Raw genomic sequence first — 13640 nt, forward strand, 5'->3', positions numbered from 1 at the left:
ACAGGGGCTGACTCATCATGAAAGCATTTCGCGCTCGGGACGTTCCAGAATCCCGCATGCCTGTTTTCCCTGGGGTTCTACCAGACCCTTGGGGGTACCAGCAAGACCAAGAGTAGCATCATCAGGGGTGGGAGCAGCTCAGAGGGGCGGGGGCCTCCCTGGGGTCCCCCAGCTGCCAAGTGACTGAACAGCAAGTGGCCTCTTCCTATGAGAAATCATCTGAACCCAGGGTAAGGGGACGTGCTCCTGAGAGGACCAGAGGCCCACCAGCTACCCATCCATATTGAAAACAGAAACCAGAATGCTCATTGCCAAGCATGCGGCATCTGACAAATCCCGAATACGGGAGCGCCGGCCTCCGCGGGGCAGAGCTCTGAGCTGGGGCAGCAGCGGGGTCCCTGACCTGCAGACAGCCCTACCTGGCTTTCAGGGGCGGAGACCCTTCCCCTCCCATTTCGAATACCCTCCCTTCCTGGGCTGACCTTCCTCTGGCCCTCAGCAAATAGGAACATTCCATCCCATCCACCCCCTTTGCATAACTGCTCTCCAATCTTACGTGACTGCTTTTCTAACAGGGCTGAATTTCTGGACCCGAAGAGAAAGGCCACCCCCGGCGTCAGCAGGTAGCTGGTTATGGAGTTTCCCCAAAGACACAACATTTCACTCGGTTTTTGCTTCAGGCTCTTCTGTCGCAGCAATATCTTTCCCCTCTTCTTTGTATTTGCCTGGCAAACTCCTACTCATCCCACAACACCCCGTCATTAATCCACCCATCCACTCCTTCATTTACACATAAAGGACCTCTGGCCTGCCGGGGGCTGTCCTGTGTTTGGAAGATACAGGTGCGAACAAGACACGCCCAGTCCCTGCCTGCATGAGGCTGCGCTGTGAGCTGGGGGCGCGGTGGGGGTACAGGGTGAACACATCATGGGAAGAGCGGAGGTCAGGCCCTGCAGTGCGGCCTCTCCCGCACCCTCGAGGAGGCCGCATTCATGTGCTGGGGCTGCTCAGATGGCCGCAAGCTGGCGGGAAGCGCTTAACAGCAATCTGTTCTCTCACAGCCCTGGCGAAGGCTTCCATCAAGGTGTCGGCAGGGCTGTGCCCCCTCCAAAGGTTCTGGAGGAGAGCCCTGTCCCTGCCTCTCCCCGCTCCTGGCGGCTGCTGGTCCTCCTTGGCTTGTGTCCGCACCATCCCAATCCTGCCTCCGTCCTCCCGTGGTCCTTTCTGCGAGTGATCGAATCTCCCTCTGCCCCACTTGCCCGTGGGGATAATCCAGGACGATCTCATCTCAAGATCTTTAACTTAATGACATCTGCAAAGATCTTTCTTCCCAATAGGTCAAACGCACAGGCTCCAGGGATTAGGACACAGGCAAATCTTTGGGGGGCCTCCATTCAGCGTCTAGGTGGCTTCTTGCTGTGAGCAGCCTGTCCTATGCCCATTCTGCCAATAGTCCTGGTCACTCTCGGCTGCCACCCACTGTGGACTTGGCTAACGGGAGTGGCGGGCGGGGGAGCACCACATGAGGAGGGGCTGGAGGGGGGCTTCACCCTGTAAGGCCCGGGGAGCCAGAGACCTGGCTGCCTCGTGTTTCTGTGATGCCCTGGCTGCAGTGTGGACAGCAGGACTAGACGGGAGCCCAGAGGCTACAGCTCTAAGCCGGGAGGGGAGTGACAAGGACCTGAGACAGGAGAGTGGCTGAGAGAGGAGCCATGCTCTGGACAGTCCTGCCCGCAGGGGGACAGCCGCGTGGGGTTCTGGCTCCTGAGCGCGAGCCCCTTCAGGACTGCTGGCCCTCCAGCACCTTCCGGAAGAAGGGAATGCACTGGAGGTAGGCCTGGCTGCAGGGTCTGAGGCGCCTAGACGGGTACATCAGCTCCTAAAAAACCCCTTACCCTTAGACTCGTATTTGATTATGGAAATGGCTACTTAAAAGACCTCCGTTCTGACTGAGTTCTGATCGCGGAGCCGTTCCGATTGCAGGAGGCACCGTAGCGACGACTCTGCGGGTGGGGAGGGACATCGGGGCGCTGGCCGTGCACCCCCCTCGCCGTGGGCGCTGTATGCAAATATATCCGTGAGGCAGGAGCTACTGCAAACCCGCTTCAGAGATGGGGAAGCTGAGGCTCGGGGCGTGAAAGGACCACTGGGCTAGCGGGTGGCTGTCGGAAGGGGCCGTTCCCCCACAGGGTCACCGGCATCCCTCAGACGGGCCCTCCCACGATCACACCACTCGCCAGAGATGCAATTTGGAATTTGCCATTAGACAGAGAATTGCTTTGCGGGCTTAGAAGTATTGCTCTTTCTGATCGATTATCTGTTGTCACGACACGGCCCTGTCCCCAGGAGTTCTGGCTGACTTTCAATAGGAACTTCGAGTAGCGGGGCAGGGCAGGAAGGACACTGATGGCCACGTAGGAGCCTCTAAGTCACAGTAGGACTCAGTCACGCACCCGCATCCCCGCTGGGCTCTGCTTCCATCTTCCATAAACTTGGGGGAGGTTGGACTGGGGCGGCTGAGGCCTCTCCTCCTGGGTCACGGGGGTCAAAGTGAAGCCCTCGGACTACATCCATCAGCAGCCCTGGAGAGGAGTGTGTTAACAATTCAGATTCCTGGGGACCCCCTCAGAGCCCCCGAGTTAAGTGTCCAGGCGTGGGCCCGAGACCTGCCGGTCCAGGGATGACGCTCCCCGCATCAGAGAGCTGCCGGCCCGTAGTCTGATGGATCTGCAACAGTCAAGGCAAGGTGACAGCTTGCAGCCCGATGGCAGGACATCTGCTGACCACAGCTAAGGGCCCGTTGGAAGTTTGTGGAGAGCAGATGTAGGACGCAGCCTGACCCAGGGGGCCCTGTGGTTCTTGGTTCCTAAACCAGCTGTCAGATGACAGGCTGGAATTGACCGTGAGGCTTGGCACAGGGCCCACGCCTCTGTCGTGCAGGGCGGTGGTCGTCCTGCTGTAGCTTCCGGCGGCTGGGATGTGTCTGCCCAGACAAGGGACCCGCACCCCCGCCCCGTCGTCCTGCAGGGACCCGCCCCTCCCCCAGCAGAGCACCTGCGCCGATTTATTGCTGTTTCCCTGTCCGTCTCTCCCCCCAGGCTGTGAGCTCTGGGGTGACAGGTGCTGTCCCCAGGGGCTGGCTCCGAGCCTAGCAAGAGGAGGTGCTTACAGGGGAATGCTGGTGCAGCACCCGCAGCCCCTAGCTCACGGGGAGGCCGTCTGCGCATCCGTGGACAGTTTCCACCCAGGCCAATGGCTCCTTACGCCAAGTACCTGTGTCTACGTCCCAGGGCATTCTCTGGCCCCCGGGGTGTGCCCGGCCAGCTCGGGGGCCGGCCAGAAAGCCTGGTGACGTCACACCTCCAGGGCGGACCCTCAACCAATGTGGAGCAGGGGGTGGTGGACAAATCCTTATTTTCCGCATCCCTTGCTGGCAAAATTGGAAGTTGAATTTTATACAGTTTCTCAGGAGGTCCGGAGTGGGATTGAGCCTCAGGCGCCGTGGAAACACCTCACTGTCCCGGGGTTGATCTGCTTTGTTTCTGTTGTGGTCGGCCACACAGTGCCCCCCACAGGTGTCCCTAATCCCCGGAACCCGTGAAGACGTCACATTTCATGGCAATCAGCTACTTGCAGGCTTGTTCAGGGTCAGCAACTGTTAAGATTTGGAGATTATCCTGGATTATCTGGGTGGGTCTCAATCACTGGGATGCTACAAGCAGAGAAGTTTCTCCAACTGGAGTCAAGAGAGATGTGGCCGAAGAGGGAGGCAGAGGACTCCAAGCATCGGGATGTAGGGGCCGCGAGCAAGGATGGGAGAGAGGCTGCTAGGAGGTCAGGGCAGCCCCCAGCCGACAGTCGCAAGGCAACGGGACCTCAGTTCTGCTGGGAACCTGATGGTGCCAACCTGAGCAAGCCTGGAAAGGTTCTTCCCAGAGCCTGGACAAGAGCCCAGCCGGCTGACGCCCAGAAAACCCAGCAGCCCCCGCGGGGACCTCCGAGCTGCAGAAGCGCGTGCTTTGTAGCTGGAAACACCTGTGGGCCTCGCGTCCCTCTCCCTCACTGGGCTTGCCGGGGTCACCTCCAGAGTAAACAGCCTGCCCCCCATCCTCGTGTCAGAGCCTGCACTGGGGGAGCCCGCCACAGCCGGCCTCCCTCATTCCCTCATGCCAGGCCCCTCCGAGGGGCTGCGTGTCCAGCAGGGAGCCAGACAGAGGCGCGTGGGCCTCCCCAGGCCAGACAGGTGCACGCACCATCAGACGCACCATCAGACGCTGAGTGTGTAGCAGAGATTCCAGAAAGGGGAGAGCTCACCTCTGCTGGACCGCCTTGCAGGCTTCGCCGGCTCCACCCGCCACCGGGCTCCCCGACGAAGGCTCCCCGAGTCCTTGCTTTGTCCGTAGCTTGTGGTTCTCCATTCTCTCACCTAGACCATTCAGCACACGAGATCAGGGGCATGTCTGGGGACCACGTCTTTGCCAGGTCCGGCATGGGGCTGGGGCACAAAGATCAGCGGGGCACCTGCTCTCAGAGTGTGCTGTTTACCCAGCACCCAGCACCCACGCTTAACCCTGGGAAAGGCTCCAAGTGCATGAGAAAGCACGGCTTCCGTCACAGACCCTGAGCCCCTGGAGGAGGGGGAGGAGCGTTCTAGAACATACAGAGAGGTTCAACCTGGATGGTCTCTAACTTGCATGATCTCTAGGGACATAACATTCTGTGGCTATTCAATAACAAAGAGTATTGAAGGAACAAAAGTTGCTCATGTGGCCAATTAAGTTTATCATTTCAATGCACTTCCTGAGAAATCCTCACATTAGAGCCGGGGTATCAGGGAAGCAGGAAATCAGAGCTGAGAGGATGCATGGAGGGTGAGCCCAACCCTAGCCCCACAGATGGGGAACCAAGGCCTAGACGGGAAGTAACGGCCCTGAATGCTCTGTGTGACAATCTCGTCTGTCTCCTGCTGGCCTAGCCCAGCCCTTACTTTGGAAAACGATGACGTATCCGCAGCCACCGGTCAGATTTCCAGGCACGTGCCCAGATTTTACTTGACTCTGGGATTCAAATTCCCCAGGACAAGGGGAAGAAAAGGCATCTATTGAGCTCACTGAGAGAAAGAATATTCCCAGAAGACTGCTCCCAGGACCTGCTGCCCATCTTCGGTCTAGGGATCGATTCCAACGATGATCCCTGGACAACCCAGGCTAAACCCGTCAGAGAACATGCGGTTCCAGCCTGTTTTGAAGCCTCAGATGCAGGGAGGGACATCACGAGCAGAAGCCTTGAAAAAACTGGCTTTTGTCTATTATCCTACCCGTGTTATTGCTGGCCTTGGGGATTCTGTCCATTTTGTCACCCGGGTAGCCTCTGACGAGAGCCCACGGGGAGACTTCTCTGGGTCTCAGGAACCCCGTATGGCCTGTTCACACTTGCTCTCACTACACAGCTCTGACGAGGTTCCCATCTCTCTGGCCACCAGGAAGCCCAGAGCCAATACCCTGTCACCACCAGGAGGGACTGGATGGCCTATGTCCCAGATCACGACCTCACTCGAACTCCACCCCACTGTCCCGTCCTTGTCCTAGTTCATCTACTTTTTAGCAGTCCTATTGTACTGTATGTATAGTTCTTTAAATGGCTTTTAAAAAGTCCCTTGTAGGGAGACAAAGCAGGAAATAAATAAATAAAATAAAATAAAATAAAATAAAATAAAATAAAATAAAATAAATAAAATTCCCTCAAATAACATTTGAAAAAGTTGGCATGCCATCGTGTGTCCCAAACTAAGAGCACATCCGGCCCGTGGCCTGCAGGGCTTCCCTGAGGAGGGGGCCGTACCCTGCAGGGTCTTCAGATGCCGCAGTCTCCTCTCCTCGTGGTCCTGCATGACCCTCCCGATCTGCTGGTAATAGGCGTGCACCAGCCGGCTGACTCCGGCGCTGGTCACGTAGACGCTCTCCACAGCCGCCTCCATCAGGGTCCTCTGTGGCAGGAGGCAAAAGGCTCAGCAGAGAAGCCACCCGCGAGCGCGGTCCCCTGCCTCCCCTTGTCCTGCTACTTAGCTTCCACCACTCCCAACCTTGACTGGTCGGGGAGCAGGCAGAGTGAGTGCTTGGCTTACACCCATCTCGGTTATCCAGTGGTCTGGGGCTGGCTGTATGACCCAGTTCTGGCCAATGAGATGATGCAGTGTTAGGGAAAGACTGATGGGGGACCTTCCCTTTACAAACATTAAGGCAAAGCTTAGTGTGGGGGGAAGATTTTGCTGTTTTCTTCTTCCTGCCTGGAATGCAGATCTGATGTCTGGAGGGGCAGTGGCCATTTTGAGATTATGAGGCAGCGAACTAACACTAAGAATGGTGGATCAGAAGGAAAGAGCTGGTGCTTGGTCACATCACCGAGCCTCTGTGCGAGCTCAGAACCACCTACCTCCACATATCTTGTTATGTGGGATGAATAACTTCTATTTGTTTGCCATTTTAGCGTCTTTCTGTTACCGGCAGCAGTACGCGTTCTCAAGTGACAAACCTTCAGGCCCAGAGCAGAGAGGAATGCTCAGGGACGTGTCGGCTGCGCACTGGCAAAGCCACCAACCTTTACTTCATAAGGTGATGGGCAGAAGTCAGCAAAGTCAGACTCGAGAGTCCCCATTTCAACAAACATTTTTCGAATGGTTCCAGGCTCTGGGCAAGAAAAAACTGCCCATTTATTATGGAGCAGTTACTGCTTCGGGGTTGATTATGTTATGTTTCTAGAGCTGTGCTATTCACTCATTCTCCCAGCTCCGCCTGAGAAACGTGCCCTGCTTCTGCAGGTGTGCAAAGAGGCTGTGTGGGTGAGAGGGTGGGGGAGCAGGTGTGAGCGTCTGGAGCTCCCAGGGCCCTGCTCATCCCTCAGCGTGCTGTCTCTCTCCCCCTGTGCTGACTTGGGCGTTCTCACAGAGGGCCCCCACCTCCACTCCTCCAAGGACCGCGGACCTGGCCTTGCACTTCTGGCCAGGAGCTGTTACTGATGGCTGTGGCCTGCTTTCACTTCCATTTAGAACACGGAGCCTGAGTGGGAGACAGGAAGTCCCCGTTCTCCACCTCCCTCCCCAGTCAGCAGACCCACCCGCACCATCAGGCCTCCTGTCCTCCTGCGTCCCTGCCTCAGGGGGGCGCTGTCTGCTCCCCTCCATGTCCTGCCCGGCTCTGGGAGATGGTAAATCCCATGGAGGGGAGATGCTGCCCGCCTGGATCACTAGCCCAGCGTCTGCCACAGGGCTGGGGGCCAGGACACCCCATGACTGGAGCTTGAATAAAGGAACGTTCTTCCAGAAACTGAACACCTGTTCTTTCTTGTAGGTGTGTGTGTGGGGGGGCACTCCCACCCTAGCCTGACTCAGAGCCCCTCTGGCAAGGGATGCCATGCTTACATTTATACCATTTTCATGCCGTGAGCACTTATCAGGAAGAGGCGTAGAATTTTAGGGAAAGGAAATGACCCTCCCAGCGTCGCAAACCAGGCACAGCCCTGAGGTCGCCTGCTGGTCTGCCCCACTCCTGCCCCTCGTCCGCCCTGCCCACCCGCCCCATCCCAGTCCCTCTGGCCCCTCGGGTTCCCCGGGGACGGGGGCTGGCTCGCACCTTGAAGTCATCCCTGTCCTTGGCCCGGCTCTTGGTGGCTGCATTCCGAGCGTGCCCCAGCAGCGCCTGCCCAATGGCTCGCTCTGAGTGCTGTTGCAAGAGTCGCCCGACCTCCTGGGCCTCGGCCAGGAGCTGCTGCTGAAGCTGCAGCCGCATCTGCTGTGTCTCCCCCTCCAGCCGGCTGGCCTCCTCCACGACTCGAGCCTCCTGGAGAGGACAGGAGAGGGAGAGCCCACGCTGCTGCCCCGCACGGGCGCTCCGGCCGGGGTCATGACCAGGATGTGGGGCTGGCCCAGCCCAGGGCCCCAGGAGGGCGGAGGAAGGGATTGAGAAGGGGCAGAAAGTGAGGACCTCTGGGCTTGCAAAGTCAACAACGCATGTGCCGGGGTGTCTTTTGAAACCCCCCCAAGCATTTATTGGGCACTGACTGCGTGCCCAGCGCCATCTGGGGCCTCTCACACATACAAGAACTTCCTCATTCTTCCAAAACACCATGAGGCCTGAACGCTGGGAGTGATGAGGATATAGAGGCCCAGAGACACTAAGTAACTTTGTAAAAGTCACACAGCAGAGCTAGGTTTTGAAGCCAGAGTTGAGTCTGAGCATAATCTGGGACATCATGGAAGTCGGGGCAGGGCATATAGGGCCCTGGGGACGGCCCTTCCTATGGGAATCAGAGTTGGAGAAGGAGGTGAGGGGACTGAGAGGAAGGAGAGCCAGTCCCGCCTGCTTCCCATTGAGCTCTCCTGGGCAGAAGGAAAGTGACCGTGAGCTTCTCCCTCACTAATGGGTCAAAACACCAGCTACTCCACGAGAGCAGTCAGCCTGCTCGGGTTTAAATCCCAGCCCCGCAATTTACAGATCCTTTCTTTCAGCTTGTTCAAACCTTAAAACAGATCACAGGGCCCCTTCCTCCCAGCACCCTGATGACCGTAAGGATCTGATTTCTGATTTCATATCCATGTGTAGCATAATTCTCAATAGAGCAGACACTAATGCCCTCCGGCACACTGGGTGCCCCCCACCCCCAGGAGGCTGCCACTGTCCCACCCTGCAACAGCAGGGGTGGCAAGATTCGGGCTTTGGCAGCCATGGCTGAGCCTGGACCCTGACGGAGTGGCAGGGTTGGGCCAGGGGGCTGACACGCCGATCTTACCAAGGCTCTGAGCAGCTGCAGCTGATGTTCATCCAGACACTGGGAGGAGCCCTGCTCGAGGGCGTGCTGCTCACGCAGCTCCTGGAGAAGGCTCTTCTTCCCAGAAAGTCTCATGTGGGCCAGGGTGGTGATGGCGCTGCCCCGGAGAGCCAGCCTCCGGAGGGCAGAGCGCAGCAGCAGGTCATGCCCCTGCAGGATGCACCATGTGGACCTTTGAGGAAAGTGGGCACGGGGCTGGGAGTCAGTGCTCTTGGCTTCACTGAGCGTGATGGTTAAATTTGTCAGCCAGAATGTTCACGAGATGCCCAAACATCTGATCAAACATTATTCTGGGTGTTTCTGGATTTTCTGGGTCTAACATTTGAGTCAGTAGGCTGAGTAAAACAGACTGCCCTTCCTAATGTGGGTGGGCCTCATCCAGTCAGTGGGAGTCCTGAAGATAAGAAAAGGCTGACCCTCCCAGGGGTTGCATTGGTCTGGAATATGGTTTCTTTCCTCCCTGCCTTTGGACTCAAACTGAGATATCAGCTCTTTCTGGGTGTCAAGCCTTCAGACTTGGACTGGAAATACACCATTGTCTCTCCTGGATCTCCAGCTTGCCTATGTATACATCTCCTGTTCATGCCATGTCTCTGGACAACCCTAATACATTGAAATCAAGAAATGCCTCAAGTAGCCCGGCTCCCCAGGTAGCCTTTCCAGAAGGCGGTAGGTTGGAATTATCCCATCTCGTGCTGCCTGTTTTCTTAGACATGGTTGCTCACCTGTATTCAGCCATTTGTTCTTTTATTCATCTTTTCAACTTTATCATATCCTGCCCCAAGTTTCTGATGCATATATGCCGCTGTCTTCAGTAGACATCTACTTGAATTTCTTACATAGCTTTCAAAATCAACACATCCAGAACTGAAATTGTGGGCTATTTTTGAATTCCCATCTCAATGACTCAAGTGAAAAACCCTGGTCTACCAGAAAGGCCCAGCATTCGGTATTTTCTGACAGTCTGAAAAGCTGAACAGAGTGTTGGCAGTCAACCCACCAAGGAGGAGAGACCTGGCAAACACTCCAGGCTTTCAGCTGGGGGCTCTTGTCCCAAGAATAAGGAATCATCCCTTACAGAAGCTTAATTTTGAATCAGCTACTTTCACAAATGGGGTAGCAGATCTGCCACTCTGTGAAATCCCTGCTAGAAGTAAGATAAATCCTCTCTGGAGGAAGATCCCATTATTCAAAAACTTAAATTATCTGTGTAATTTTCAGTTACTGTGTCCAGCATTCAATAAAAATAACCAGACTTGCAAACAGATAATAACTGGTCAAAAATAAAGAGAAAAAATAGATAATAGAAACATACCCAAAAGATACTGGATATTGAGATAATCAGACAAAACCCTTACAATAACTATGATGAATATGTTTAATAAATGATAAGATGAAGAATTTCAGGAGACAACTGAGAACTATGAAAAGAATCAAATGGAAATTCTAGAACTGGAAATTCAGTACCAACATTAAGAACAACAGATGGATTTAACAGCAGATGAAACATTGCTTAAGAGAGCGTGAACTGGAAGATAGTTCAAAATTAGTGTCTAGACTGAACCACAGAGAACAAAAGAATAAAAAATACAGGACAACATATAAGATGTATGTGGCATAAGGTGAAAAATTCTAATAAAATGTGTAATTGGAGCCCCAGAAAAGTAGGGAAAGAATTGGCAAAAGAAATATTAAAGAGATAATGGCTGAGAATTTTCAAAAACCAATGAAAGATAGCAAACCATAGAAGATTAAAGAAGCACTACAGATTTATTAAACAAACAAACAAGAAATACTTACAAAAACCACATGTATATTTAGGCATATCATAATAAACTGATGAAAACCAAAGAACAAAAGAAAATCTTAAAAGCAGCCAGAAATAATTGAAACCAGAAGACAAAAGATTATCTTTAAAAGCATTTAAAAAATAACCAAACCAGGATTCTATACCCAATGAAAACATTTCTCAAAAATGAAGATGAGAAAGACCTTTTCAGACAAACAAAACCTAAGAGAAGTTGTCACTAGCAGATCTGAAATAAAGAGAACCTTTTTGCAAAGGAAAATAATCCCAGATGGAAGCCTAAAGATACAGGAAAGAATCAAGAGCAACAGAAAGGGTAAATTTGTGAGCAAATCTAAATAAATATTGACTGCATAAAACAATAATGATAATATCTCACGGGGTTGAAAATAAAGAAGTAAAATACCCACTAAGAAAAGCATACTCTATGAAAGAGGAATAAATGGAAGTAAGGTGTTCTAAGGTGTCCATATTGTCCGGAAGAAAGAATATATTAGTGTATATCAGATTTTGACACATCAAGGACACAATTTAAAATCTTTGAACCACTAAAAGCACAGTAAAAGAATACATAACTAATATGCCAAAAGAGAAATAAATTAAGGTAATAAAAAAAACCTAATACAAAAGAAGGAGAGAAAGGACCACAGAGCAGCAGAACAAACATAAAACAAACAGTAAGATGATAGATTAAAAATCCAAATAGATCAGCATTAAGATTTACATTAAATATAAATAGACCAAATATTAGTACAATTAAAAGATACAGGTTTTCAGGCTGGACAAATCTTCCAGTCGTTCCCTATTGTCTTAGGATGGCCCACGAGGTTTTTCTGCTTGTTGTCATCTCCTTCCCCTATATTATCCAATACGATAGCTATCCACCTACTTCTTGATGTATACACACACTAGTGTCCTGGAAAATGCTGACAACTAGAAAAACAGTTTTATCAAAATAATTTTTCTCATATAAAACAAGGAAAAACAAGTATTTTAGAGAAATTTGAAAATATGGTACTACACTAATAGCTATAGAAGAAGTAGAAAAGAGGGGTGCCTGGGTGATTCAGTGAGTTAAGCATCTGCCTTTTACTCAGGTCATGATTTCAGAGTCCCCAGATTGAGCCCCACATCGGGCTCCCTGCTTAGCGGGGAGTCTGCTTCTCCCTCTCCCTCTGTTGCTCCCCCTGGCTTGTTCTCTCTCTCTCTCTCTCTCTCAAATAAATAATTAAAATCTTTAAAAAAAGAAGAAAAATAGGAAGAATACAGATTTATTAATAAATTGGGAGTGGCTGAAAATGGGGACAAGGGGGCTTTTTAAGTGATGGAAATGTTCTAAATTTGGATCATGGTCAAAGCTGAAGAGCTCTGTAAATTTACCAAAAATCATTGAATTGTACACTTAGAATAATGCATATGAATTATACTTCCAAAAAAAGTATTTAAAAAGGTTGCTATGAAAGACAGCTCTATGAAGTAGATGTTATTAGCCCATTTTATAGATGAGGAAATTGAGGGCAAGATTTTCCCAGATCAAGTCTGACTGCAAGCCTTTTATCTGTGGCACTCTGCTATCACTCTTCTCCACTTTTACACTTACAGATTGGTTGGTCTCAAAACCACTCTGTAAGAATGGCAGGGGCAGTTAATGTGTCCACCTAACAGATGAGAACACTGAGGTTAGCATGGAGATCACAGAGGACACAGCCGCCCCCCCCCCTTCAGAAAGCTGTACTCACTCTTCACTGAGGCCACCAAGTCGGCCCAAGACCTGGTGGACGATGCTCTCATGGTCATCTTGCAGGTGCGTCTGCAGCACGGAGGACAGGGCATGCTCCTCCATCCACACCTAAATCCAGCACAGGGCAACAGGGGGTCAACTCAAGTTCACTTCACCCATCATCGCTTATGCTGGACCATGCCTTTTGTTTCTTGTTTAAAAGATCCTTTTCTCCCCTGATTTCATTAAGATTTTCTCTTACAGTTCCCTCTAAAGATTTTTAAAATTTCTAAGTTGCATTTAAATCTTAAAACATTGAACATTCATTTTCTGTGGCGTGAGGAAGGCATCTAATTTTTTTTCTGCATAAATGGATACTAATTTTCCCAGCACCATTTATTAGATAATTTATCTTTTTATGACTGGCTTGTCATGCCACCTTATCTTACACAGTTTCCATGTATACACAAATGTCATTCCAGGCTCTCTGTTTTAGTCCTTGGGGCTGTCTTTTTATTTCTGCATCAACACCATACTGCTTTAATTGCTGTTGCTTATAGCAAAACTGCATAGACATTAGGGCAAATTCTCCCATATTCTCTTATACAAAGCTGTCTTAGTTATTCTTGGTTGCTTTTCCTTTCATATGAATTTGAGCATCAGTTTATCAAGTTTGGGAAAACTGCTTTTTGGATATTCTTGTAATTGGACTGAATTTATAGATTAATTTGGAGAGGATCATCATCTTTCCAAGATCAAGTTTACCCATTCAAGAACATGGCATTTCTCTTCAGTCTTACTTTATGCCTTCAACAACAGTTTATAAACTTCTCCACTAAGCTCTTATACACATTGGTCAGGTTTATTTTTAGGCACCCTATAGCTTTTATTTGGAAGAGGATCCTTACTGATGTTATCACTGGGTGCTCGGGTATGTAGGAAATCTACTGGTTTGGGATGCTGATATTGTGTCTGGGAAACTTACTGAGCAATCTGAATAGTTGTAATAGTTTGTAGATTCTTTGGGCTTCTCAATGGAGACCTTCATATCATCCACAAAAGCCCTACAAATGAGCCTCAGATCATCAATTGTGTTGTTTAGATCTTATCTTTATGGCTTAACTTATGATTTTTTTTTTTTTTTTTGAGATGGGAGGTGGAAGGGCAGAGGGAGAGGGATAGAGAGAATCTCAAGCAGACTCTATGCTCAGTGCAGAGCCCCACACGGGACTCGATCCCAGGACCCTGGGATCATGACCTGACCTGAAGGCAGACCCTTAACCAACTGAG

The 13640-nt window shown here is 51.2% G+C and overlaps 1 protein-coding gene across 3 annotated transcripts in view; it reads right to left on the bottom strand.

Moving 5' to 3' along the window:
• The window catches only part of EVC (EvC ciliary complex subunit 1), a 62186-nt gene that overhangs the window by 3702 nt on the left and 44844 nt on the right, over positions 1–13640 (bottom strand). For 2 of the 3 annotated variants that reach the window (XM_032399762.1, XM_032399758.1), the window contains exons 13-17: positions 12370–12479; positions 8785–8995; positions 7629–7835; positions 5842–5986; positions 4315–4426 (exon numbers count right to left, since the gene is read on the bottom strand). In XM_032399762.1, the coding sequence (XP_032255653.1) occupies positions 4315–4426; positions 5842–5986; positions 7629–7835; positions 8785–8995; positions 12370–12479 (785 nt within the window). Of the gene's footprint in view, positions 1–4314; positions 4427–5841; positions 5987–7628; positions 7836–8784; positions 8996–12369; positions 12480–13640 lie in introns of those variants that run through there. The other variant, XM_032399768.1, reaches the window with a different exon arrangement.

Source organism: Phoca vitulina, unplaced genomic scaffold, assembly GCF_004348235.1.
Source record: "Phoca vitulina isolate PV1807 unplaced genomic scaffold, GSC_HSeal_1.0 scaffold3, whole genome shotgun sequence".
NCBI classification, from domain to species: Eukaryota; Metazoa; Chordata; class Mammalia; order Carnivora; family Phocidae; genus Phoca; species Phoca vitulina.